This window comes from Uloborus diversus, chromosome 10 (assembly GCF_026930045.1).
Source record: "Uloborus diversus isolate 005 chromosome 10, Udiv.v.3.1, whole genome shotgun sequence".
NCBI classification, from domain to species: Eukaryota; Metazoa; Arthropoda; class Arachnida; order Araneae; family Uloboridae; genus Uloborus; species Uloborus diversus.
In genome coordinates this window covers 44045438-44070375 of record NC_072740.1, presented here as the reverse complement: position 1 = coordinate 44070375, position 24938 = coordinate 44045438, and the positions used below count along the sequence as shown (strand labels likewise).

Here is a 24938-nt window from a genome sequence, read left to right as displayed (position 1 = left end):
AATATCTTGAAAAGAGTATCAGAAAACAAAAACATATTTATGTCAATAAAATGCGCTTCTGATAAAAATTATAACAGTAAACATTTTCTTCACAATATTAACGGAATGTTCCTGTAGAAAAACAAGCAAAACAGCAAAGATTCACATATTATCAAGCTGGGTTACTGATTACAGCCAGAAGCATTTAAAACAACTTTGCTGCTTCAAAATTCTAAACTCTTTCAGTTCACATGTAATGAAATATGGATAGTAAAACTTGTGAGCTCACACTTCGATGCATTGAAAAAGAGGTTCCTTGGAACCCCAAAGCATGTGTCTGCAATCAGAACGATCTTTACTAATTTATGTGTGATATGTGTTACTCTTAATATGTGTTACTTTGTTGCTCCTAGGTACAGTCAACTCTTGATACGTCGAAGCCTCATAACTTGAATATTCCTTTACTTTAAAGTTTTCATTTGGTCCCAAAATAATTTAGTGTTTTCAAAACAAAGTTGTCTCTATATCTTGAATCCCTTTAAGTCAAAGTTTTTACAAAAGTTTTGGTTTCATTTTCAGGGTGCTTACAGATTTTATCGAAAAAATTCCTAAGAGTCCAAAAATAAGAAATTACCACAAAAAACTAAACATACAAAGTGTTGCAATAGCATCTTACATTATATTCACTTTGAATAAGGATAAATCAATCTACTTTTCTTACAATAATGCACTAACAGTACTGTACTTTGTTATGTATGCCAAGTCAACTGTTTTTTTTTTTCCAATATTTACACATCTGACAAAAATTAGAAAACCATACTTATATGTTTTACTCCAACAACGACTAAAATGGACAGTATTTACAATGAGAGAAAGGAAGATCTATGTTCTATGCAATATACACATTGAAGTCCAGTGATCTAACAACTTAATTTTATTTTTTAGAAAACAGAAATAATTATTCCTATATATATATATATATATATATATAGAGAGAGAGAGAGAGAGAGAGAGAGATTATATAGAATGAAATCATACTTTTTTGACACAAGATAAATTTACAAATAATTGCAACTAATATTTTTTGGAAATAATAATTTCCATGAAATATTTATTAGAAATAAATAAGCCAATTAATCCCTTTTTGTTAAAAAGGATCAAATTGGCTTAAGCTCCATTTTTGGCTCTGGTTAAAATAACTTCAAAATTTCAAAATACTTAAAATATTTACAAGATGCATGAAGTTGTAACCACAAGCACTGATGCAGAGATATGAAGCACCTTCAAAAGCATTTTTGCACATTTAAAATAAAATTTTGTGGGAAATAGAGGAAAAAAGTAATCTAAAATATTTTACAATTGAATATGTGGTTTTTTTTTTTTTTTTTTTTTTTTAATACAAAATTTCAAGCAGTCTAAATGTTATATACCAAAGTGTACACATCTCTTCATTCCCTACTATCTTCCATTTTATAGTTAAAAAGATTTTAGTATAAAAACTTTTTGTAATGTATTACTATAAGTAATTTCTCACAACACACTTACTTAGTTCATAATAAACTGATTTTGATTGTATTGGTACATTGTTTATTTTTACATTCATTTTAACACCAGAAAGTTTAAAATGCAATGTTATATCAAGTTTAGGAAGATTCGAAATCAACACAAAGAAATCAAATTGAGGTTTGAGAAACATGTAATTACACATTATCCTGCTCGAGCAAATTGTTTAAACACATAATTAACGGTGTTTCTTGTTTAAAAAATTATTGCTCAGTACATCAACATTACTCTCAGAATTCTTTCTGCCCTGCACAAAAAATATTGGTATAGTTTAGATCTGTTGCAAAACTTCCTCATACCATTACTGAGCCATCTCCAAATGTGCGCTTTGAGATTTTTTATCTTTCACAGCAATCGAACCAGAAGAAGCAAAAACCATCTATTCCATTCTAATTAAACTTTTTCTCAACAGAAAAGATTACATTATCACACTTTTTATCAATAATAATGCATTTTTTGGCTCACTCAAACCTTGGTCTCCTATGCAACTTTTTAAGATTTAGTCATGACATTAGTTTCACCCTATGAAACATTTTCTCTTTTCAAAAATCATGTTGAATCCAGTTCTTTAACTTCAATACCCATCTAATATCTCATGATGTTTGTCTTTTGGAGCAAGCTCGTCTTATTATCATGCATCTCACACATAAAAAAACAGAAGATTTTCTACCTATTTGTCTTTGTAGGCCTTATTTGACGAGATTTTTCAGAAAACTCTAAATGACCAATCTCTGTCTAAGATAAATAAATACCTTTGTGCTGAAAAGTAGAGTAAAAAATAAACAACGTCAAAAAAGCACAAATTCGCAGATAACTGCAGACACATGTTTCGGTGTTACAGGGAACCCTTTTTCAATGCAAAAAGTACTGAGCTTATGAATGAAAAGACATTCGACAAAGGCCAAGAGCAGATAAGCATGAGTTGGTGTTTGGCTAATCCACTATTTTTATCTTATAAGCTGTATGCTTATCAGCTCTTGGCTTTTGTCGGATGTCATTTCATCCATAAGCTCATTACTTTTTGCATTGAAAAAGGCATTCCCTGTAACGCCGAAACACATGTCTGCAGTTATCTGCGAATTTGAGCTTTTTTGACATTGTTACTTCCTTTTACAAAAAAAAAGTATTGTATTTGCGAAAAAAATTTCACCCAAAAATCGGCCTTAATTTCCATTTTGCTCACCCCCAAATGAATGTTGAGTTTTTTTTTCAACCCGACCACACGTGGACATGTGCCTAGGAACGTACAGACACCCGAAATATCCATTTTGACGATCCCCGAGTTAATTACAACGAGTTTTCTCATCCGTCTGTATGTACGTATGTATGTGCATATGTGCGTATGTGTGTATGTATGTTGCATAACTCAAGAACGGAATGACCTAGAAATTTGAAATTTGGTACGTAGACTCCTAGTGGGGTCTAGTTGTGCACCATCCTTTTTGGTTGCATTTGGATGCTCCAAAGGGGGTCTTTTGGCCCTTTTTGGGGGGAAATCATTGTTAATTTCGATGTATACTCAAGTGGTGTTATAATTTGGCAGACACTTCACGATATATCGGCAGTCTTTTGGTCGCCAAGTTGTCGCCAACTTGACGACAAATTTGGCGATTTTTTTTTTTTTAATCTGGTTTCAATTTGGCCACTGTTGGTGATATTTAGAGAATAAACAAATAATCATATTAAAACTGCCAATAATGAGAAAATGACATTAAATTGGAGTAAAAAGAAGTCATGTGATGCACACATTAGCTCGTTTATTTCTTACTCTAATCTCTGTCTAGTCAGATTTGTTGTTATTTGTCCTGCAGTACCGTATTTTCGGGATTAAGCGCCGCGGCGCATACAAGAAAAAAAGTTTCAAAAATGTGGATGCGGCGCATATAATGGGAGCGGCGGGTATAGTGTTTTTTTTTTTTTTTCCCGATCAAGTTTTAAAAAAAATCCGAGTTTGCAAAAAAGTTGAACATTTTACCAATAGATGGCGCCACACTTTTCCCTTTCGTTTTGCGAAATGAGCGACAAGCAAAGCAAAGAGGGGTAGCCATGAGGGGAGGTGAGTCAGCGATTGCTGGTGTTGCACCATAGAGAGAAACGCTAAACCACGTGAGCGCTGAATGACGTGAGCGGCGAGGAAGCCTCATCGAAGCGAAGGGGGACGGAGGGTCAAGGAAAGGAGCTTGTTAGCAAGACTAGCAGGGGAGGGGGGTGGAACTTCCAGTTTTCTAAAGGGGAATCACCCCTTTCAACAAAGTGGGTTGCTCGGGGTGGTCAAGTGACCTACTAATTGAAAACTTGTTTCTCCGTCTCCCATCCCCAATTTTATTCACTCACATCGTCGCTTTTGCTGTCGTTCGTGCGTTCTTTTCTTTCTTAAAGTTTTTACATCGAGTTTCATCTGAAATGGCTCCTACTAAACGACTTAAGAGTTACACTGCAGCTTTCAAGTTGGAAGTTATCGCTAAGGCTGAAGCGATCGGAAATCGTCCTGCTGCCCGGGAATTCGGAATTGATGAAAGATGTGTTCGGCGTTGGAGGTCCGAAAAATCAACGATCGAAGCGATGCCGAAGACAAAACGTGCCCGACGAGGAAGATCAGCTCACTGGCCGGATTTAGAACGGGACCTGAAGAAGTGGGTAGTGGAGCAGAGAGCTAAAGGAATTTCCGTTTCGACTGTCCGGATTCGAATAGAAGCCAGGTGCATCGCTGCTAATTTGAATATTTCCAACTTCAAAGGCAACGCGAATTGGTGCTTCAGATTCATGAAGCGGAATCATTTGTCCGTCAGGCAGCGAACAACTGTGGGGCAGAGTCTTCCAGCTGATTGGATGGAGCAGAAAAAAAAGTTTTTAGACTACGTCGAGAAGCTGAAGAAAGAAAACAACTTTCAGCCTCATCAGCTTATCAACATGGACGAAGTCCCTTTGACTTTCGACTGCCCTCCCAACAGGACTGTCACATCTACCGGTGAGAAGAGCGTCGCCATTACAACCACGGGGCATGAAAAAACATCATTCACGTGTGTTTTGGCTTGCACGGCTAGCGGAGAGAAGCTGAAGCCTATGCTGATTTTTAAGCGGAAAACGGTCCCGAAGGAGTCTTTCCCGTCCACCGTTGTCATCCGCTGCAACGAGAAGGGGTGGATGAATGAGGCCCTGATGTCAGACTGGTTTAACGAAGTTTGGAGAAAAAGGAAAGGCGCTTTTTTCCAACCAAGTGGAATGTTGATTATGGACTCCATGGCGGCGCACAAGACCGACCCTGTGAAGGAAGCGGCGCGGCAATGTTTGGCGTCCCTGGCCATCATACCAGGTGGGCTTACAAAAAAGTTGCAGCCCTTGGATTTGGCCCCCAATCACAGTTTTAAGAGCCACATGCGTCAACAATGGGAGTCCTGGATGGTGAACGGACTGCACGAATACACGAAAGGCGGCAACCTGAAGAAAGCGTCGTTCGCGGAAGTGGCGAAGTGGGTAGCTGCAGCTTGGAATGCGGTAAAGCCGAGCACCATAATTTCCGGCTTCACCGAGGCGGAGATCATTCCCCGAGTCCCGGATGTTGCTGCGGAGGACGATGGCTCCGATGACGAGGAAAACAGCCCGGAGCTCGATGCAGACTTTCTAGGACTATTTGCGTCCGACAGCGAGGACAGCGATTTCGAAGGATTTTGAATCGCCGATCCATAGTGGATGCGACCCACTGAAAAAAGCGTGCTTATAGTGGCGCCGACCACTTAAAAAAACGTGGAGCGCCATGAGGAGAAGGGTCCGCGTCCCGCGCTCTGGATAACCAACCAATGTCTCCTCCCAAAGTACGAAAATTTTAATTATAGTAATAATAATATAGTTATGTTAATTATATTCTTTTAAATTTTATTTTCATTTTATTGCAAGTTTCTGAACGTCTAAATTGCGCTTTTAAGTTGCGTTAAGTTGGATGCGGCGCTTATAGCGGGCGCGGCGCTTATAATGGGTGCGGCGCGTACATTAATTTTTTTTTTCCGGCGACGATAATTTTCGATGCGGCGCTTATACTGGGTGCGGCGCTTAATCCCGAAAATACTAAGTCATGAAGTTTTGCAATCAACCACTTTCCTTTTCTCAAATTTTTAAGTTTAGTACCTAACGTCATGACTTCAAAAATGGAAGGTGATGTCCCCAACCGCTTACTAAGCATTTATATAGTTATGTAGTTATAGTACATCAGTGAGCAGTAAAAAAAAAGAAGCAAAATTTGCTTTTTAGAATGCACAAATATAATTGTCCTTGTAATTTTGTCCCTATTACAGGCAGGTCTAAATTCAAACTTCATTCTAGGAATACGACATTCCTAAGTATTTTCAATAAAAGTCCTTAAAAATGTTTCTTTTACCATTAGTTTCCAGTCATGAAATTTGCATAACTTTCCAACCAAATGCAGTCAAGATTTTGGGGATATTTCTTTTGTCCTTATAATTTTGTTTGACACTGTATCAGGAAAACAATTAATTATCCATTTATACAAATACAATACAACAAATACAAATGTGACATCCAGCAACAGGCTCTGGGCTCAACTAGGTTGGTCCGAGTCAAATTATTAGTCCCCAATGAAGATTAATGGCCCTCTTAAAGTTATCCACCCCCTTGTTTATTACCACCTCTTCTGGTAAGCTGTTCCAAGTGCCCATAACCCTACTAAAGTAGTAGTTTTTCCTAATTTCCAGGTTAGCCTGAGATTCGAATAGCTTAAAACAATAACTCCTCGTCTTGCTTTCCGTGGAAAGATTTAATCCATTAACATCTTTTATTTTCAGAAATTTAAACAATTGAATCATGTGCCCTCTGACTCTCCTTTGTTCCAGGCTATACATATTAAGTCTATTAAGCCTGGTATCAATCTAAATCTGAAAGTCTCCTTCCTAGTCTAGTTACCCTTCTTTGAACCCTTTCCAATACAGAAATATCTTTCCTCAGATAAGACGACCAAAACTGAACAGCACGCTCCAAAAATGAGGTCTTACTAAACTCCTATATAAAGGCAGAAGAACCGGCTTAGATTTGTTTGAAATAGATCTATTTATAAACCCAAGGCAAATTGAAGGCTTTGTTACATGCAATGCTGAACTGTTGACTAAACTTCCTTCTAAAGTCCTGATTTAAGATACCCATATCAATAATATTTTCTGCTTGACTAATGCACTTGACCTTTCCCTACATTAACTGCCATACCCCATTTAGTAATATGACCTAAATCCTTTTGGAGCTGTTCTACTTGTCTTCTCATGCTTCCAGAAATATTCTCATTGATGTCATTCATAAAAATAATAAACAAGAGAAACCATAAAATTGAACCCTGGAGGAGCCCTGCTTAAAACATCACTCCATTTAGAATGATTTCCCCTCACAACTTCTCTTTGTTTCCTTTCAGTCAGTCAATTTCTAACCCAAAGTAAAGTTTTTCCTCCTATTCCTATATCAGCTAGTTTGCTGAGAAGAGCAACATGCGGTACCTTATCAACAGCTTTTTGAAAATCAATATAAACAACATTCACACACTTTTTGTTATCTAAAGCTGAGGTAACCTTGTCATAGAAATGCAGTAAATTAGTAGCACACAATTTATGTTTCCTGAACTCATACTGCAAATTAATCAACAGAATATAAGTCTCTAAGAAATTCATAATCTTAATTTTGATCAAAGTTTTGAAATCTTACAAATATACTGAAGTCAGACTTACAAGTCTGTATCTCCGTGTGGTGACTGGAGCAGAATAGTCTTAACGTAGTCCATGCGTGTCGTAAAAGGCAACTAAAATGGATCCCCAATCTAAGGTGGGAGGCACCGTGCTGATGGATGGATGGCATCTGGGTTGTATGACGTCTAAATGGTTCCCTCAAGGAACCAAGTGAAACCTCATTGGAATTAGTCTTGCACTCGTACAGGGTAGTTGTGCGGGTGTTGACTTGTTCCCACTTCCTATGGAGCTGGTTACTGGTTTTAAGGAGAGAACTAGCAAGCTTGCTGTTGGAGGGTGCAAGTCTGCAACCCACCAACTGAGAAGGTGAGGGTACATGTCAACAACCCACCAACTCTGCAGTAGGGAGGCAGGGAATACTCATTTGTGCCCAAAAATGCCTCAGGCGCTGGTGCAGGCAGGAGAGGAAGAGGCTGGTATGGGAGGCAAAAGCCACTGGGTCAGCTGAAAAGGTAGGAGAAACCAAATGTCTTTAGACAGAGGTTTCAACTCCTTCCCTGCACAAACTGCAGTATCGTAACAAGTAAAGACAAGTCAGCCACACTCCTATCTATGCTCAAGCAGTGAGTATGTTTAAGATGGTTGTTGTGAGAGAAACCATCCCGTCTGAGAGGTTATCTGGCGATGACATTGAACATATTCAGCTTGTCATCAAAAGGAGGACAGACCTGATTCTCTCTGGGGGTCACATGCAAAAAATACAAACATAATACACATTGGAACATAATCCCCAACCATTTTTGCTAGTTTTTCCTTAAATTCTGTTCACTACTGATCTACGTCACTATTTTCCAATCCTGAAAAAAAAATCTCTTTCAAGCTCTGCCTAAGTGCAACAAAATCAGTGTTTCTGAAATAGGGCTCAAACATAAAATTTTCATCTTTATTTTCATAATTAAATTTAATCCAGAACCAAATGCTGTTAGTCCTCTTCTCTGCCATTATCAGGATAAAAATTATTCCAATCAATATCCGGAAAATTGAAATCCCCCATTACGATGACAGATCCCTTACTGGACATGTCACTAATAATATATAAAATTTATTATTGATATGGTTGGGAAAAGAGCTTCCGATAACTTCAACTACCAATTACTTGAAGATTTTGGCCGGTCCCTTGAGATTTTGAGTTATCAAAAGTTTACTGTGTTTATTCATTTCAAGGTGCCCATCCCCTGAAGAATCATGGCATGCACCCCTCATAGGCTTTGAAGCACACACACCGAGAGTCTCCAAACTGCTCTCTGATATCAATACCCATCTCAAATAACTTCCTCCCCTAAAAATTTTGTACAATACATAATTAAATATAACAGAGAACCCCCCCCCCTCTCATGGGCATCCCTGCTATAAAAACAACCAATATAAAAATACTTATAATGCAACAAAGGTGCTTTTTTTTAAATAACAATAGCTTAAAATGTTTACTGCTTTAAAAATAAAGTTCTACACAGAAAAAAATAGGAAAACATTACCTTCCAGCAGATACTACGAAAATGAGAGTTTCTCAGAGAGCCTTTGATTCCAGTAGATTTTAACTGCTCTAAGTAATATCGACCAGAAAAAAGAGATGACCATTCTTGCCTTTAAAAAATTTAAAGAAAGTTGAGTTACCAATAAAATATTATACTGAAACCAAAAAAATACTTTCACCAATTAAAATTTTCTTTGCCTTATTATGTAGGTTTAAGTAGAAAATCCAACAAATCCAATTCTAGGAGGAACAGATGGAGACATTGTCCCCCCTCCCCCCCCCCACCAACAAAAATTCTCTTTAAAACCAATAATCATCTTCATTGTTTCACAAACCAAATAACTTTAAAAATTATAACAAAGAAGGAAATACTGCTGCTTTGTATTTCATCAAAAAAAGAAAAAATATTTTTTAAAATTCTTTAACAGATTTTATAACTATTTTTACAAACGAAAGTTTTTTTTATTATTTTTTTTTCAGGAGTTAAACTAACAAAAATGGTTAAGAGTTTCTCAGCATTAAATAGGTTGAATAGCAATATATTTAAAAAGATAAATCATGATAAAATTTCACTAGACTCTAAATAACTGCAATTTGAAACAGAAAATCAATTCAAAGACAAAAGGTTATAAGAAAAAAAAAACTTGAATCAAAATCATATAAAAATTTTTTTTTAATATTTTAGTTGATTTAAAATAGTTTTTCAGACATAGGATTCAGATTATCAGGTTTGGTTGAGAAAAATGAAGGGTGTACACTCTATTTAAAAAGAAAAACTAAGAAAGGAAGAAGAATTAGAAATAACAATAAGTACAAACAGGAGTTGAAATGTCAAATTAAAGTGCAGCTCAGCATTGTTGGCGTTGGGTGGAAGAATCAAAGATACTGAATTTGTAGGAAATGGGAAGGGCGGTAAATGTGCATAATGTAAGCAAGACTCACAATCTGCACTTTATCTGGAAGTTAAGTGTCAGAGCGCAATTGAAATTTATTTGTTGTTCCAAATAAATAAATCTGCCTCACATAAAACTTGTTTTGTGTAAGCTTGATTACAGCAACACATGCTTCTTTTGCCTTCAACTGGTTTTGATTTGTTGTTCTCAAAAATCAAACACAAATGTGATTTAACTTCCTCATGGCAGTGTAAGAATTTATACTGTACTTGAAGTGGCACACATATATATTGTTTATATAAATTCCTAATGGGTCATTTCATGCGAAATGAGCAAATCAGCTGTGGCTGAGATGTCACAGATTTCAGCGAAAACTTGTATTTTGGTAAATCATGCATACATATGAGAGAATGCAAAGTATGGAAGCTTAAAACCTGTTTGTGTTTTTGTTATTGAAATTAGAAGTTGATGCTTACGTTAAGCCTAAATTTTCAGCGTTCATGGCAGCCAGTTTGTGACTAAAAGTTATAAACGTACACTTAAAAAATAAATATTTCCACATTCTATTAAATCTCTATTCGAAAAGAGGAAAGTACAATTTATTCAGAGCTTTTTTTTTTGAATCTGAGATATTAACCAAAGATTGAAAACTTGCCAATTTACTTCAGATTTCAAATCACTTTTATAGCGCTTTTAATGAAAAAATAACAGCAAAAAGGATTCAGATTGAAATATTATCTATAACTAAATGTCTGCTCTAATTTAGTAATTATTTTTGAATTCCTTGATAATGAAATCTTACTTTAAAAAATAAAAAAATTCCAAAATTCATTTTTTCCTCTATTTCAGATGCTTGTTTGAACATGAGGGAATGCCCTTAATTTACTCATTTTATTTTACGTAACATATTGAAGTGTCTTTTAGATAATACTAAATTTTAATCATTGGAATCAGCGTATTTTTGTTACTTGAGTAATTTGAACTAAGGTAAAATGCCATTAGTTACGGCTATTTATAGTAAGTTTAGCAAGACTTAACCATTTCTTTCGTGTTTCATTTTCTCAAAAGTATGTATATGAAGTACTTGCTGAAATGTTTCCCTAATTATTGTGAAGTATATAATAGTCCAGTATGCATAATTAAATATAATTGTGCAACTGAAAGTTGAATTTTCCTCTCTACCCGTGGTATAGGAAAAAATAACAGTAAAGTTTCCAGAAAACTTATCATGTCAGCATGATTAAAAGGACATACTGAGTTTGAAGATTAAGAAAGAGGACCATCTCGTCTAATTCTCAATAGCATTTGAGACTCTGCTAGGAGTTTGAGGAAACTTTTTTTATCCATGAATAAGTATATTTGACGAAATACACCCATTTATTTCAACCCTCCTGATGCAAAGTTCTTTGAAACAAAAAAATTCCTTTGGTAGAGAAACTCGTCTATTTTAGTTATAGCTTTTCTATCCAGAATAAAAATTGCCAGTTAAAAAACATTTGCCGCACAATGAATATAATTTTCAATGGAAAGCAGATCTTTTCTCTTTCTACTAATAGTGGCAAAAATACATATTATGGCATATTGATAAAACTATCAAACTATTATCAGGCCCGTGCTGGGCACCCAAAGAGGGCGGTGGAAAGACCAGCTTGGAGGCACCTGACTTTTCAAGTCAGGGGTGTATCCCTACAGTAACTGGGGAAGTGGTATAATAAATCATTATATGGGGGAGGGGTTAACTAATAAAAGTAAAATTAAAAAGAAGAGAAGTTAAGAAATGAAACATGTCGTTTTTTTCCATAAAACAATATACGTATGTGATTAAAAGGATTTAAATGAAAATTAAGTGTTTCGAGAGACAAGAATGAAACAAAAAATTTTCAGCAGTATTCTGAATCCATTAAATTTTCTCAATCTGTTCAACCATAGATTCGTTTGATGACTCGGAAGCTAAAATTGATAATCAATTAAATCCTTAATGGTACTGTTTTTTTTTTTATAAATGAAAAGTAGTAATATCAAGATGACATCTCTTTTTACCAATTTAGGTAACAGTGAAAAGGGGGGGAGATCTCCCTCGGAATATTTTCGGAATTAAAGTCCCAAAAACGAAATTGTGAGTCAATGATGCATTTGACGACGCTAGAAGAAGGCATTGGCCTCAGAACTCTCCCCCACATAAGTTTCGATATTGGAGCTCTAGGAACACAATTTTAGACATTTTTTCCCCAATGATTTTAGAGAAATGAGATGTTCTAAAACCTTTCCCAAAGTTTTTAATGTTAAGGTCTAAAAACGGGATTTTTATGAGCCATGACGTTAGGTAAGAGATGGGGTTCAGGTATGCTCCCCCCGTAATTTTTCAAAACAGAGCTTTCAAAAACTTAGCTTTGTTAGACGATCTTCGATGATGTTAGGGAATAGGGAAGGAGAATTATGAATTTAAGAGCTCTTCTTCTGAATTTTTTTGAAATTGAAGTCATAAAAACTCGATTGCCAGCCATCTTTCGACGTTATGGGAAGGGATGTTGTTTGGAACTCTCCCAGGAAAGGTTTCATAATTTAAGTTCTCCAAAACCGCAATCTTTGGAGGTTTGGAGCCTTCCCCAAATATTTTCCCTAAAGAATTTTTTAAAAAATTAAAATTTTAAACATGGACGGACGGAAGTTGACCATTTTCAGTAGTTTAATGAGAAATAATCAAATTCAAGAACTCATCCTTAGTGAGTTTTTGTTATTGAAGTCCTCAAAACACAATTTCGAACGATCTTTGTGTTTCGATAAAGGGGATCTGGGTCGCTCTAAATCCTTAAAATTGCAACTGTAGGTCATCTTTGATGGCGTTAGACGAAGGTATGGGGTTCAGCACCGGCAGAAATGTTTGATATTTAAGTTCAAAAACGCTATTTTAGAAGACAAAAAAATGTGATGTCAGGGAGAGGAGAGATTTTCTGATCTTTCCTCCCCTGGAAGTATTTTAATATTGGAGTTTTAAACATGCGATGTTAGACTTTCTTTGGTAATGCAGGGAAAGATATGGGATTTAATTCAAGTTATCCTTTTCGGTCGTGTTTAGGAACAGAAGCTCTAGCACGCAAAATTTTGGACTATCTTCGATGGAATGGGCTGAAGGTCTCAGGGGCTCACTTCATCGAAAAATTTTAGAAATTCAGGCCATGAAAATGCCGTTCTAGACGATGTTTTGAGTTGTTATGGAATGAGAGGATTCGGTGGCCTTTTCTCGGAATTTTTTCTTCCCCAATCTCCCCTCGTAGATCCATTTCTGTTTCATGTCTGACCTTACGGATTCGAATTTTAAGGGTGGGAAGAGGGAAATTTCACATAAAACAAAGAAAATGCTAATGTTCAGGTTTTTTTTTTAAAGCTTGGAATCAAAAAACCAATTTTGAATTTCTTCAAGCAAATAGTAGAAATACTGTTCTATATTCCTGCAAAATTTGAAAGTTGTAGAAAGTTTCCCTCATTTAAATTTTTGGGCCTATGTGAAGGGGAAAATTGCCATTTTACAAAATTTCACTAAGTTTAAAAACTGATTTTAAAGACAAAAGGAGCTAGAATACAACTTCAAAAGTAAGGTATTTCTTTTATGACACTTAGCATGTTATTGGGTCTCAATTTCAGCAAAGCTAATACATTCCTTAAAGCTTGAGATTAAAAAATATTATGCTTAATTATGAGAAAACTGAAATATTTTAGTTTTTAAAACACGGTTAAAAGTTAACTATAATAATCTTGAAAATTTTACTCATATTAGATGAATTTCCCTGTTCCGTAGATTACAACTATATATAACTTTTATGTTTTGACTAAATAGTTAATAAAATACAAGCTTTCGAAAATGCAACATTTAGCATTTATAAGAATGCTGTTCAATTTGACCAATTTTCAATCGCATGTAACTATTAAAACAAAAAGTTTTTAGCCAAAATATTTTAGGTATTTTTATGTAGACATAAAAGGAACCTGTATACTAAATTTCATAAAAATCTGTTACCATGCGGCCACCACTTTTTTGCTCATTTCGTATGGAATGACCCTAAAGTATAAGGGTTGCCCAAATGAAAAATGGACAGGTTGAATAAAAATAACACTTTTAATGTAAATCAAAAGGAACCGCCATGGGTGTTGACACACAGGTCCCAGCGTTGCAGCAGCAGGTCGATGCCTTTGCTGTAGAAAAATCGGGGCTGATTCCTGAGGAAGTCTTACATGGCTTCCTTCACTTCAATCATCCAAATGGAAAGGTTTCCTTTGTAATGCTCTCTTAAGTGGCACAAAGATGTGGAAGTCACAGGCTTACAATTCCGGACTATACATGGGGTACTCCAAAACTTCCCAAAGGACTTGTTTAGGATACTTGCTAAGGTATTGTACCGCAGATGTTTGTAGAATACAGTGTGAATCGTTCTCTTACTCAGGTTGAGTTTGTGATTGACTTCATGAGTCTTAATCCTTTGATTAGCTCAGATCATTTCATCAACGAAGGCAATGGAATAATTGGTGATCCCAATGTTTGCGTGGCCCGGTCTCGCCAGATCCGATGTTCTTTGCTGCCCTTCTCTAAAACGTTTACACCACTTGCTTACAGTCGTACAACCTAAACAGTGGTCACTATTACACTGCTACCATTTGCCGATAGGTGTCCGCATTACACTCACCCTCTACAACCAGATACTATACTACCACGCTTTGTTCCGATCAGGACACATCCATGGATAGTATGACTTTTCTTTCGTACAATTTCCTCTACTGCGACTACCGCTGAACCGCAAGGTGATCTGAGATGCATACCTTATACCACCCTTTATATACTTGTGCAGTGGTGCTGTAATCAAATCATTAATTCTGACATTATCGCACGTGTCAAATTTTCATTTGGGCAACCTTATATATGCAAATACACTCCATAACAAAAAAATTTGAGGCACTTAGAATAAATTGTCAGAATGAAACTAAATTTTGCACACCTACAGTATTACACTGATATAAGGAAGTGAGTTACAAAATGAAAAAAAAAAAAAAAAAACATTTACTCCTCAAAAAATCTCAAATGAATGGAGATTTCAGTACCCTGTTGAGCCACCCCCAGCTTTAATGTATGAGGAGATGCAGTTTTGCAGTTATGTATAACAGTCTCGTACAATGTCCTACATCATCTCATACCACAATTACTGTAAACACGTCACTAATTCAATCAAACTCATAGGCTGTCCAATTTACCACCTCAAGTGCTCCCAGATATGCTTGATTTGTGACAAATCATGGCATCGCATAGGACAGAGAAAGTGATAATGTGGAAGAGGAAGTTCCTTGACACTCTTGCTGTGCATGATGCAGCATTGTCCTGTTAAAAAATTGCTCCGGGTAGTCCAATCAATTATAATATATATGCATTCATCATGTTTAGTCTTCAAAATGACAACAAATTTCTTTGTTTAACAGCTGTCAGAGCACTCAAAATTATCTTTGCCATCGGCTGTCATGCGAACACATCCCTTGAGATACCACTTGCCACATTTTTAATATGGTCTCATGTTGTTTGTCTTGCCCTCCTCCAGGGGTGTGCACAGAGCTTCAGTAATGGAGGTACCACTATACCAGGGAGCCTGGGAGCTCATACCAGTATTCTCCACCCCATATCAGCAAGTGGTTAAACTCAAATCAAGGCTCAAGATGCCAAGCTAAAAGCCAACCACATTTTCCATTTCGGATTGTGATAAACTCAGTCACAGCCCACCTTCTTCACAACTCGGCTTGCAACCTCCACTTTGGTGGTTTAAGCATAGATTTCCTTCCCATCATGCCTTTGTAAACAAACAAAATGGATGACGGTGGTTTAGATTATTTTGAGTTCACTGTTTTACAAATGCTAGAAACTATTGACTGATATTTGCTCTACATTTCTGATGTAGGAAGCAATGATTTACTAGAGGATTTATCAGAATTTTGCATGCGATACAGGTTTATGAAAAATTGAAAAAAAAGAAGAAATTCAGTTCCTTTGTATTTTTATTTTTACCTTTTGCCTCAACAAACAACAAAAATGTATCAAAAGAATACTGCATAAGAAAAGAAATTATTTAAGGGAACGGGGGGGGGGGGGGTGTAATTAGAGCCCACTTCTGAGAAGGTGTCTCACAATCACAGACAAATTTTTTCTTTACAAATGAGTCTTTAACAAATAATTTTCGTGAATTTAGAAAGTAACGGAATCTTTTTTTAATGCAGAATGGTATAAAATGTGTTCATTATATTACTTGTTATATTAATATACTTGTATTTTAATGTAAATTTTCAATTTACGACATAAATTTAAATTTATTTCTGAAGATTGTACGAACTTCATGTGTGCAGAAACAACAATTTTTTTTGGAGTGGTCGGGGGGGGGGGGAGGAATGCACAACAAATTATTGAATATAATAGTTTAATGGTGATATAACATAATCACCATTAAACCAAGTAAAAGTGATCAAGTTTACTTTATTCTCTCTCTCTAGATTCACCAACTCGTATTGGGGAATGCAATAAATTCGGACATTTTTTTCGGAATAAGTCTTAATTAAAAAGAAAAGAGTTTTTTTTTTTTTTTTAACTTCTCTGAAAATGTGTAGTTAAGAATTAGAAAAACGTCTAGATGGCTGTTAAAACAAACAGTAATATTCCAAATTAAATAAATAAATGAATAAAAGTACAGTGAAACCTGTGTAAGTTGACCAACTGCTCTGCAGTACTTTAGTGGTCAACTTAAACAGGTGGTCAACTTACAAAGGATTTTCTACAAGGCTCTCAGCTAAAATTGGTACACATTGGTGGTCAAGATATACAGGTGTTCAACTTACAAGGGTGGCCAACTTAACAGGTTTTACTGTAACACTTTTACTTTTTTTCATTAGATATTTTATGAAACAAACTCTCCCAGAACAGTACAAGAATTCAAATTCGCTTTGAAAGAGGAGTGGGAAAATATCCCCCAAACACTCCTTGATAGTTTAGAGGGAAGAATGGAAAACAGACGCAAAATGTGCATTAGTGCCCGTGGTAATCACACATCATACTAAGGTACTCATGTCTCCATCATTCTGACCTGGATAAATTTTTTGTGGTTGTTTGAAAATCATCTCAGTAGGATTTTTTTTTTAAGTTTTTACTTCATTGATGCAGTAATATCTGTACTATTTTGTACTTATTTATCACATTTACCAATTTAAGTGGGGATTGTGAACAATCACCGAGATTTATGCAGAATCACCGGATTTATCACATTTACTCTAACATGTACAATTTCAATGTATAATTTGTATCAGTAATCTGAGGCGGCCTGAGCCCTGTTTGTCTTAGATTTTCGAGACTATTGTAATAAGAATATCTTGACTGTAAAATGTCATACATTCCATTATATTCTCTAACTTTAGAAAAATTAAGTACTTATGCATTTATAAATATATCAATGACATGAACAAGGATTAACATCATAACTGAATTGCTATTTATACATTTAATGCTAAAACAAGTAATTTGTTCAGACAATATCTTACCGATAGGCATCATGGCTTGTATCATTCATTATTCCACACCGTCAACAGATGCAGCCTCAGCTAACTATCATACTTTCCGCACATTTCAATCTGCATAAAAGAAATCAGGTCAATTAAATTCATACAATCAAAAAGCCAACCAACTATACTTCAAAAGGCTCAAATATTTAGCTTACAAAAATTAGAAAAGGAAATGGATCTTTTGGGGTAAAGAAAATATTCTAGTAAAAGTAAATATCTTCTTAATTTAGTTTTAAAATTACGTAAGTGGTAAATTTCAATGTCTTCAGTTCCTAATGCTTGAAAATGTAGTAGTAGAAGTATTCTCTTCATTTATTGCATGTTTCATGTATTCAATCGACTACACTTTAGTTCAAAGAGCATTTCTATTGAAAACATTCAAATTTCATTCTTGTTAGGAAATGGCAGCATAGGTTACATTTTTCAAATGATTATTCCTAAACAAAAATTGCAAGAGATAACATACTAAAAGCTGGGCCTGACAAAAATTATTATCATGTACATATACACTGTAGTCTTCACTTAATGTGATTACTTAGAGACACAATGATTTTGATAACAATAACTAATGGATAACAGTAAACAAATCATGAAAGTAGATAAATTGAACTGTGCAGCAGAAAAGCTCTTGTGATGCTCCTGCAAGCGATAACTACTTACTGCGGCCAAATAAATATAATGCTTGTTGTTGATTTCTTTAAAAGAAATTAACAGCTGAAAGTCAGTTTGGTTTATAATTTTGCTTGTTTGTTTTATGCAGTGGTGTTGTCTGAAAAAGTGTCAACCTTCTCTGAATAGGCATAGTCACGGTACAGTTTTCTCCCCACACATGATTTAATAAACAATAATGTACATCGAAGTGAACTTAGAACTGCAAAGGATAGTAGGGGTGGGGGGGAATGTGATCATTTCAGATAGGGTTACCAACTTCAAAGTTGTCGCCACTTAGTGTCTGGCGGTGCAATGTTTAACTGTTATTTTGGGAGAAAGTTATATGGGTTTGATTTTTCGATGCTAAAAAGGATAATTAACTTTTAATAAACTATTTTATTTACCTTTTTTTTTCTTTAGATGCCTGCATTTTGAAAAATGCTATCTTTTTATATATGAGATATTTTAGGAGCTAACTTCACTTATTAGGATGCAAATAAATGAAAAGTCTCTTTATTTTTGTAACAACGCTTATTTCAAGTTCTTAAAGCGGAATTTCATTTTCTTTTATGAGTCGCAAATTAAAATGCTGAATCGATGGTTTATTTTTTATTTTATTCATTTATTTATTTTGCTTCAACTGTGTCCAGATATTAATGATATGTTTAACACAGGACTCTAAAATGCAATTCTGAAGTAATTTTATGAAAAATATTTATTTTACAAGCCTTTTTATACTTTTGATGATTGACTTTGAGGATTGCAATCTCTTTGCATCCGGTATGGGGCTCTGATTTTTCGTATTTTCGATGTTTAGTATGCTTTGTTAAGAGGTAAATAAATAAAATATGTTTTTTCTTTTTTTGTAAAAATCACGGAGTTTATAAGTTTTGAACGAAATTATGTGCTCTTTAACAGTGTCTTGGGTCAAAAAGTTAAATGCTGAACCCCTACCTGAATTTCTTTGTTATAATTATTTTAAACACTATACATATAACATTTCTATAAAATTTAACATAATGTAGAACGGTAAATAAATATTGATACTTGAGGAGTGCCAATCTCCCAGAGAGCGATGCCGCCTCCCCCCCAGAATACTCGAAAAACACTCAAGAAAGATATCCTCTATAGAAAAGAGGGAAAACACTCAACTTTAAGCGTCAATGATGCAGTTTGCGCCATCTCAAAATTCTAAAATTTCGTTTTAACAAAAAAAAGTTTTTTTTTGTAGAATTATTTGATTTTTTACAGAATTAATTGATTTTTCACAAAAAACGGACTCTGAAAAATCCTGGACAGACCCCTGACATACATATTTAGGTATGCTATTTTTATATCAAAAAGTTACTTGAATAGAAAGAATCTATATGATTATTTATTATTTTCAAACGTGAACTTTTTAACTAAAAACTTTCAGATTACTGAAAAAGTGAACAAAATAGGACAACACTGGTACCACTGCATCTCCTTTATCACCCCCCCCCCCTCCTCCCCCTCAAGCACGTAGCCAAGGGGTGGGTCCATGGGGTCCGGACCCCCCCCCCCTTCCCGAAAGATCCCTCTCCTTTTTTCTCAGTTGTTGCATCTCTCATCAACAAAATTTTTCCGAAAGATAATGATTTTATAAAACGCATCATTCTCTCCCCTTAAATATTTAAATATTCCCAGTAATCGGCAATTTTCTCAGCGCTTGAGTCAATTCAGAACACGAGAACCTCGTGCAACAACTGCAGGTTCCCAATTTTCGTCTGCTTTTTGCTGTGTCACCTACTCCGTCCGAAACGGGGAAAAGTTCTTTCCAATTTCAAACCAGCTGGGTCCTGTGTGTTGGATATAATTTGAGGTTAATGGCCTACAGCTAAGCTGAAAATTAGGCAACTCATTTCCAACTAAAAATTTGAGGGAGTGGTCTGCCCGAAGAAAATAAAACATGAATCATTCTTTACACTGAAAAACATTTATTTAACATATATTAAGAAAATGATTACAATACAATGATTTGGTTCTCCGAAGAAAAATTAAAAAAGAGATCTTACAATAAGTCCATGCAGGTATCAAAAGTCCTGTCGATGTTCCATAGTGACACCTCACAGGTAGATGGACGGCATAGCAATTTCCACCAGAATTGCAGGCTGGTCAGTTCATACCTTGTGAGCAAAGTTCACCACATCAGGAAAAAATATCGAAGATGGACACGATCCTCTTTCCTCGGAGACCAAACGACCCACATCAGGGAAAAATATCGAAGATGGACACGATCCTTCTCCTCGGAGACCACACGTCCCACATAGATTCAATTATAACTTTTCACTTTTATAGACGTCATAGCAGCACGCGCTTTCCAAACTGAAGACATCAGCGGTGAATCATTCAGAAAAGATCAGACCTCACCTAAGAGGCCAGTAGCAAAAAACTTATGATGACATTGACAAACACATTTACAAACACCAACAACACAAGACGAGGAGACGAGTAAAAGAAAAGTAGCGATCGAGCTACGGCAGGTCAGAGTATTTATAGCCAGATCCGACCTTGCACGTAACAATGTGACGTTACATTATTTGCATATTGCAAGAACAACACAACTCGGAGAAAACACAGCTTGCAGGTTGCACAATTCTTATTTAATTTGGCATTCAGCACTTAACACCTCAACATGGTTTCCTCATGTGATCGACATGTGCTCTGTCGGAAGTTTACCGACGTCTGCCGAATGACGGCAACCAATCATAGCGTGCCACATGTTTTTCCGAACACTTCCGACTCAAACTCGGACATTTGAGTGTCGGTGGCAGGTGGATGGGATTTCCCGCGCAAGGTTTTTCCCCGGAATGGCAAAAGGTAAGTCACAAAATATTTTTTTTTTTTTTTTAAACAATATTGGTGAAATCCTTCAAGAAACAAAAATAAAGGCATTTAGCCCAACAAGTTCCCCCCTCTTGAAGGAATTTCATCAAAAACCACATTATATACATTAAAAACATTTAACTACATTCATATTATATTTACAAAAGATACATTTGAAAAATAGTTCAAAAATTTGATACGCCCCCCTCATTTAATCCCAATTAAATATAATTTTACAAAGTTTATTTAAACAATTCTTAGATAGGGGTTTAGTGAAAATGTCCGCGATGTTTACATTTGTCCTCACATATTTAATCAAAAAAATCTTTTGCTCAATTAAATTTCTTAAAAAATGGTACCTTACATCAATGTGTTTTGTACGGGAATTCTCAATGGGAGACTTAGAAAAATCAATTGTTGCAGTTTTATCACAATAAATAACTGTATCCCTAAGCTGGAGGTTTTCAATATTTAATTCACTTATTTCTGTAATTATCCTCTTCAGCCAGACCATTTCTTTTGCAGTTTCACCAAGTGAAATATATTCTGCTTCCATTGTGGATAACGCAACACATTTATGTTTAAATGTCCTCCAATTAATTGGGACCCGATCAATACACAAAATTGATCCTCCCATTGAGACTCTATCCTCCCGATTAGCGGCGTAATCGGAGTCGGAAAATCCCCGTAGATCTACACTACTGATTGAGCTTAAATTTAGTTTGTATGATATTGTATACTTTAAATATCCTAGCAATCTTAATAGAAAATCCCAATGCTTTCTTCCGGGATTTGCTTGAAATTGGGAAAAAATATTCACCGCATACGAAATGTCAGGTCGGGTCTTTCCCGCTATGTATGCCATACAACCCAACAAATTTCTGTATGGGAGCTTTTCTGCTTCCCTTTTTTCTTCCTCAGTTTTCGGGCAGTCGTCCTTCGACAAAACTGTACCCTTTGAGATTGGGAGGGTTGAATTTGGCACATAGTAATCGGAGAATGACCCCAAGACCTTCGAAATGTAAGAGCTTTGGTGAATAAAAAGATTATTTTTATCTTCCACAAATTCAATCCCCAGGAGCTTTCTGGTTTTCCCCATTTCTTTAATATCATACATACTTTTAATTTCATTAATTACCTTTTTAATTAAATTTTCATTTTTTGCTAGAATTATTATATCATCTACATAAATAAGAAGAAAAGTATTTTTGTCTCTATGGTATACACAATTACATCCTTTTAATTTTTGAAAACCAAAACCACGAAGAACACTGTCTATTTCTAAGAACCAGTTTCTTCCGGACTGGTGTAGTCCATAGAGAGACTTCTTCAATTTACAGACAAAATTAGGGTGGCTTTTACTGACAAAACCCTCTGGTTGTCTCATGTAGATTTGTTCCTCTAAATCAGCATACAGATAAGCATTTTTTACATCAATTTGTGAGTGACACCATTTTAAAAGACATATAAAAATAGAAAAGAAAACTCTCACAAGTGAAAACTCAATTACTGGACTGAAAACTTCAGAATATGACTCAATTGACTGACGGTCCCCCCTTACAACTAATCTGGCCTTGTATCTTACAATTTCACCCCTGTCATTTACCTTGAGGTCGTAGACCCACCTGTTTCCCAAAATTGGTTTCCCCTCTGGTGGGGGTACAAGGTCCCACACCTCTCTTTGGTTAATGACATCTAATTCAGACTTCATGGCCAGTTTCCAGTTGTCCACCTCGGGGGTAGCGATACATTGCCTATACGAATTCGGTATAGAAATTTCTACTAAACTTGCTTCTTCACTTTCTCCCGAACTTTCACTGTTGTCACAGATTTCCCCTACTGTTGGATTTTTAGATGAAAAGTCAAAAAGTTTTGGTTTATACTCTATTTTATTTTCACTACAATATTTTAAAACCTGTTTTAGTGAATTTAATCTTACTTTATTTTTACCGGCAATTGTATAATAAATATCAGTCCTATCCCCGGTCTTTCTCTTTTTGGCTTCTCTAACCCATTTAATTTTTTCACAGGGAGTTTGCTCAACGCTCTCCTGGATTTCCTGTTCAAGTTGAACTTCACTTATAGGCCTGATAAAGTTAAATTTTCTCTCATTTTTATTCTGGACTTTTAATTCCCCCCATTTTTCATTTTCATTGAACTTTACATTAATAGTTTCTGTGACTGTTCTGGTTTCAGGATCCCAGATTCTGTACCCTTTGGTACGTAAGGCGTATCCGACCATAATCCCCTTGGTAGCCCTCATATCTAACTTTTTTTAGTTTAGACTTAGGCTGACCTACATAGGCAGTACACCCAAAAATACGTAGGTGCCTCACTGAAGGTTTACGCCCAGAAAACAGCTCAAAAGGGGTCTTGTCCATATTTCCTATTACCGTCCGATTCCTTACATAATTAAAACAAAGAGCGGCTTCAGCCCAAAACTCATCCCCCAATCCAGAATCATTGAGCATAGACCTCACACCATTCATTATGGTTAAATTGTATCTTTCTACTACCCCGTTCATTTGCGGGGTGTAGGAGTTGGTCCGCTCTATCTTTATTCCCTGATTGGTGAGATAGTTCTCAAAATCTTTGTTAACAAATTCTGTTCCATTATCGGAACGGATAGCCAAAATTTTTGAGTTCAGGAATCTTTCAGTCCTTTTTTGAAAATTTACAAAAACATTAAATGCCTCACTTTTTGCTCTTAAAAAGAAAACATATGACTTTCTTGAGAAATCATCTATAATTATAAAAATATATTTCTTTCCCCCCAAGGACTCGGTCTGAAGGGGTCCCATCAGGTCCATGTGGAGCAATTGAAGTGCAGAGCTAGTACGTCTTTCTGGCATAGATTTAAACGAGCACTTCCTCATTTTTCCCAATTGACAAGGGTCACAATTGGGTTTTTGCCCCTTCTTAATCTCTAGTCCCTGGACTGCACCAAGTTTACTCGTTTTGGTGATACTTTCCATATTTATATGGCAAAATCTCCTATGCCATTTTTCCATATCAACACTGACCATATTGGCCCCTTCAGACGGGTCCTTGGTCTTAAAAACTTTTGTATAATTAACATTTTCACAATCAATATAAAAATTTGGTTTAACATGATAAAGTTTATTTATTAAATTTGCTGTAAATAATTTAACATTTTCTTGATTAAAAACACAGATCTTTCCGGGCAACCATTTGAGCTTATAGCCCTGTCTGTCTATGCAAGAACCAGAAATTAGGTTGCGTCGCAGTGTTGGGGCATAGAAAACATTATTGAGGGTGATGGTAACTAATCTTCCATCTGATTCAATTTTAAAAATCACTTTCCCAATGCCCTCTACTTGGCTCTTCACGTTTCCTACAGCTACCTCCATTTGTGTGTTTTGTACAGGCTCTAGCTCGGCAAACAACGACTTATCTCGACAAAAATGAGATGTACTGCCGCTATCCAATAGCCATGTATCCTCACATTTTGGGTAGGTAGTGTTTGCAGAAATTTCGTTTTCATTTACTGAACAAAACATTCCTGCCTGAGGGTCTTCTTTGGTTTTGAATTTAAAATTCTTATCCTGTTTTACTTTGTTACGGCTCCAACACCTCGACGCAATATGCCCTTTCTTTTTACAAATGTAACAAACTTTATTTTTAGCAAGAAATTTACTCCTACCATTTGCCATTCCGGAGTTTCCGGGTTTTGAAAACATTGCCGAATTTTCTACATTAGGCTCTTCGGCCAAATACCTAATCCTGCCTTCCTCAGCCAGTAGTTCGTCTTTTACTTTTGAGAAGGTAAATCTCCCTTCTTCCCATCTGTAGATGGCTTGAACAATACTGCTGAAATTTGGAGGTAAATGCCGTATCAATTGAAAAGTTCTGAGTTTTTCTTCCATAATATATCCATTTTCGACTAATTGGTTAAAAATTCCCCCCAACCTTGCAGCGAATAATCCCACCGTTTCACCTTCTTGCATTTTGCAAGAGAAGTAGGATTCCCATAGTGCGGCTACTCTGGCCAAAGATGGGAGTTCAAAATTTGCCTTAAGGGCTTTCCAAGCTTCACTAGGATCTTCCAAATTATCAATTAACCTTTTTATATCCTTTTCTAAGTTTAAATAGATGATGGCTAAAGCTTGGCCACATCTTTTTCTGTCAGCACTAGTTAACTCCATTTCTGGTTTCTTTTGGGTAATCTCCCATAAATCCCTTTCTATGAGCACC

The 24938-nt window shown here is 35.8% G+C and overlaps 1 protein-coding gene across 1 annotated transcript in view; it reads right to left on the bottom strand.

Annotated features, from left to right (window-relative positions):
- The window catches only part of LOC129231738 (TBC1 domain family member 5-like), a 112465-nt gene that overhangs the window by 81464 nt on the left and 6063 nt on the right, over positions 1 to 24938 (bottom strand). The window contains exons 2-3 of the mRNA XM_054866100.1: positions 17205 to 17294; positions 8756 to 8864 (exon numbers count right to left, since the gene is read on the bottom strand). Coding sequence (XP_054722075.1) covers positions 8756 to 8864; positions 17205 to 17233 — 138 coding nt within the window. The 5' untranslated portion in view covers positions 17234 to 17294. The remainder of the gene's footprint in view (positions 1 to 8755; positions 8865 to 17204; positions 17295 to 24938) is intronic.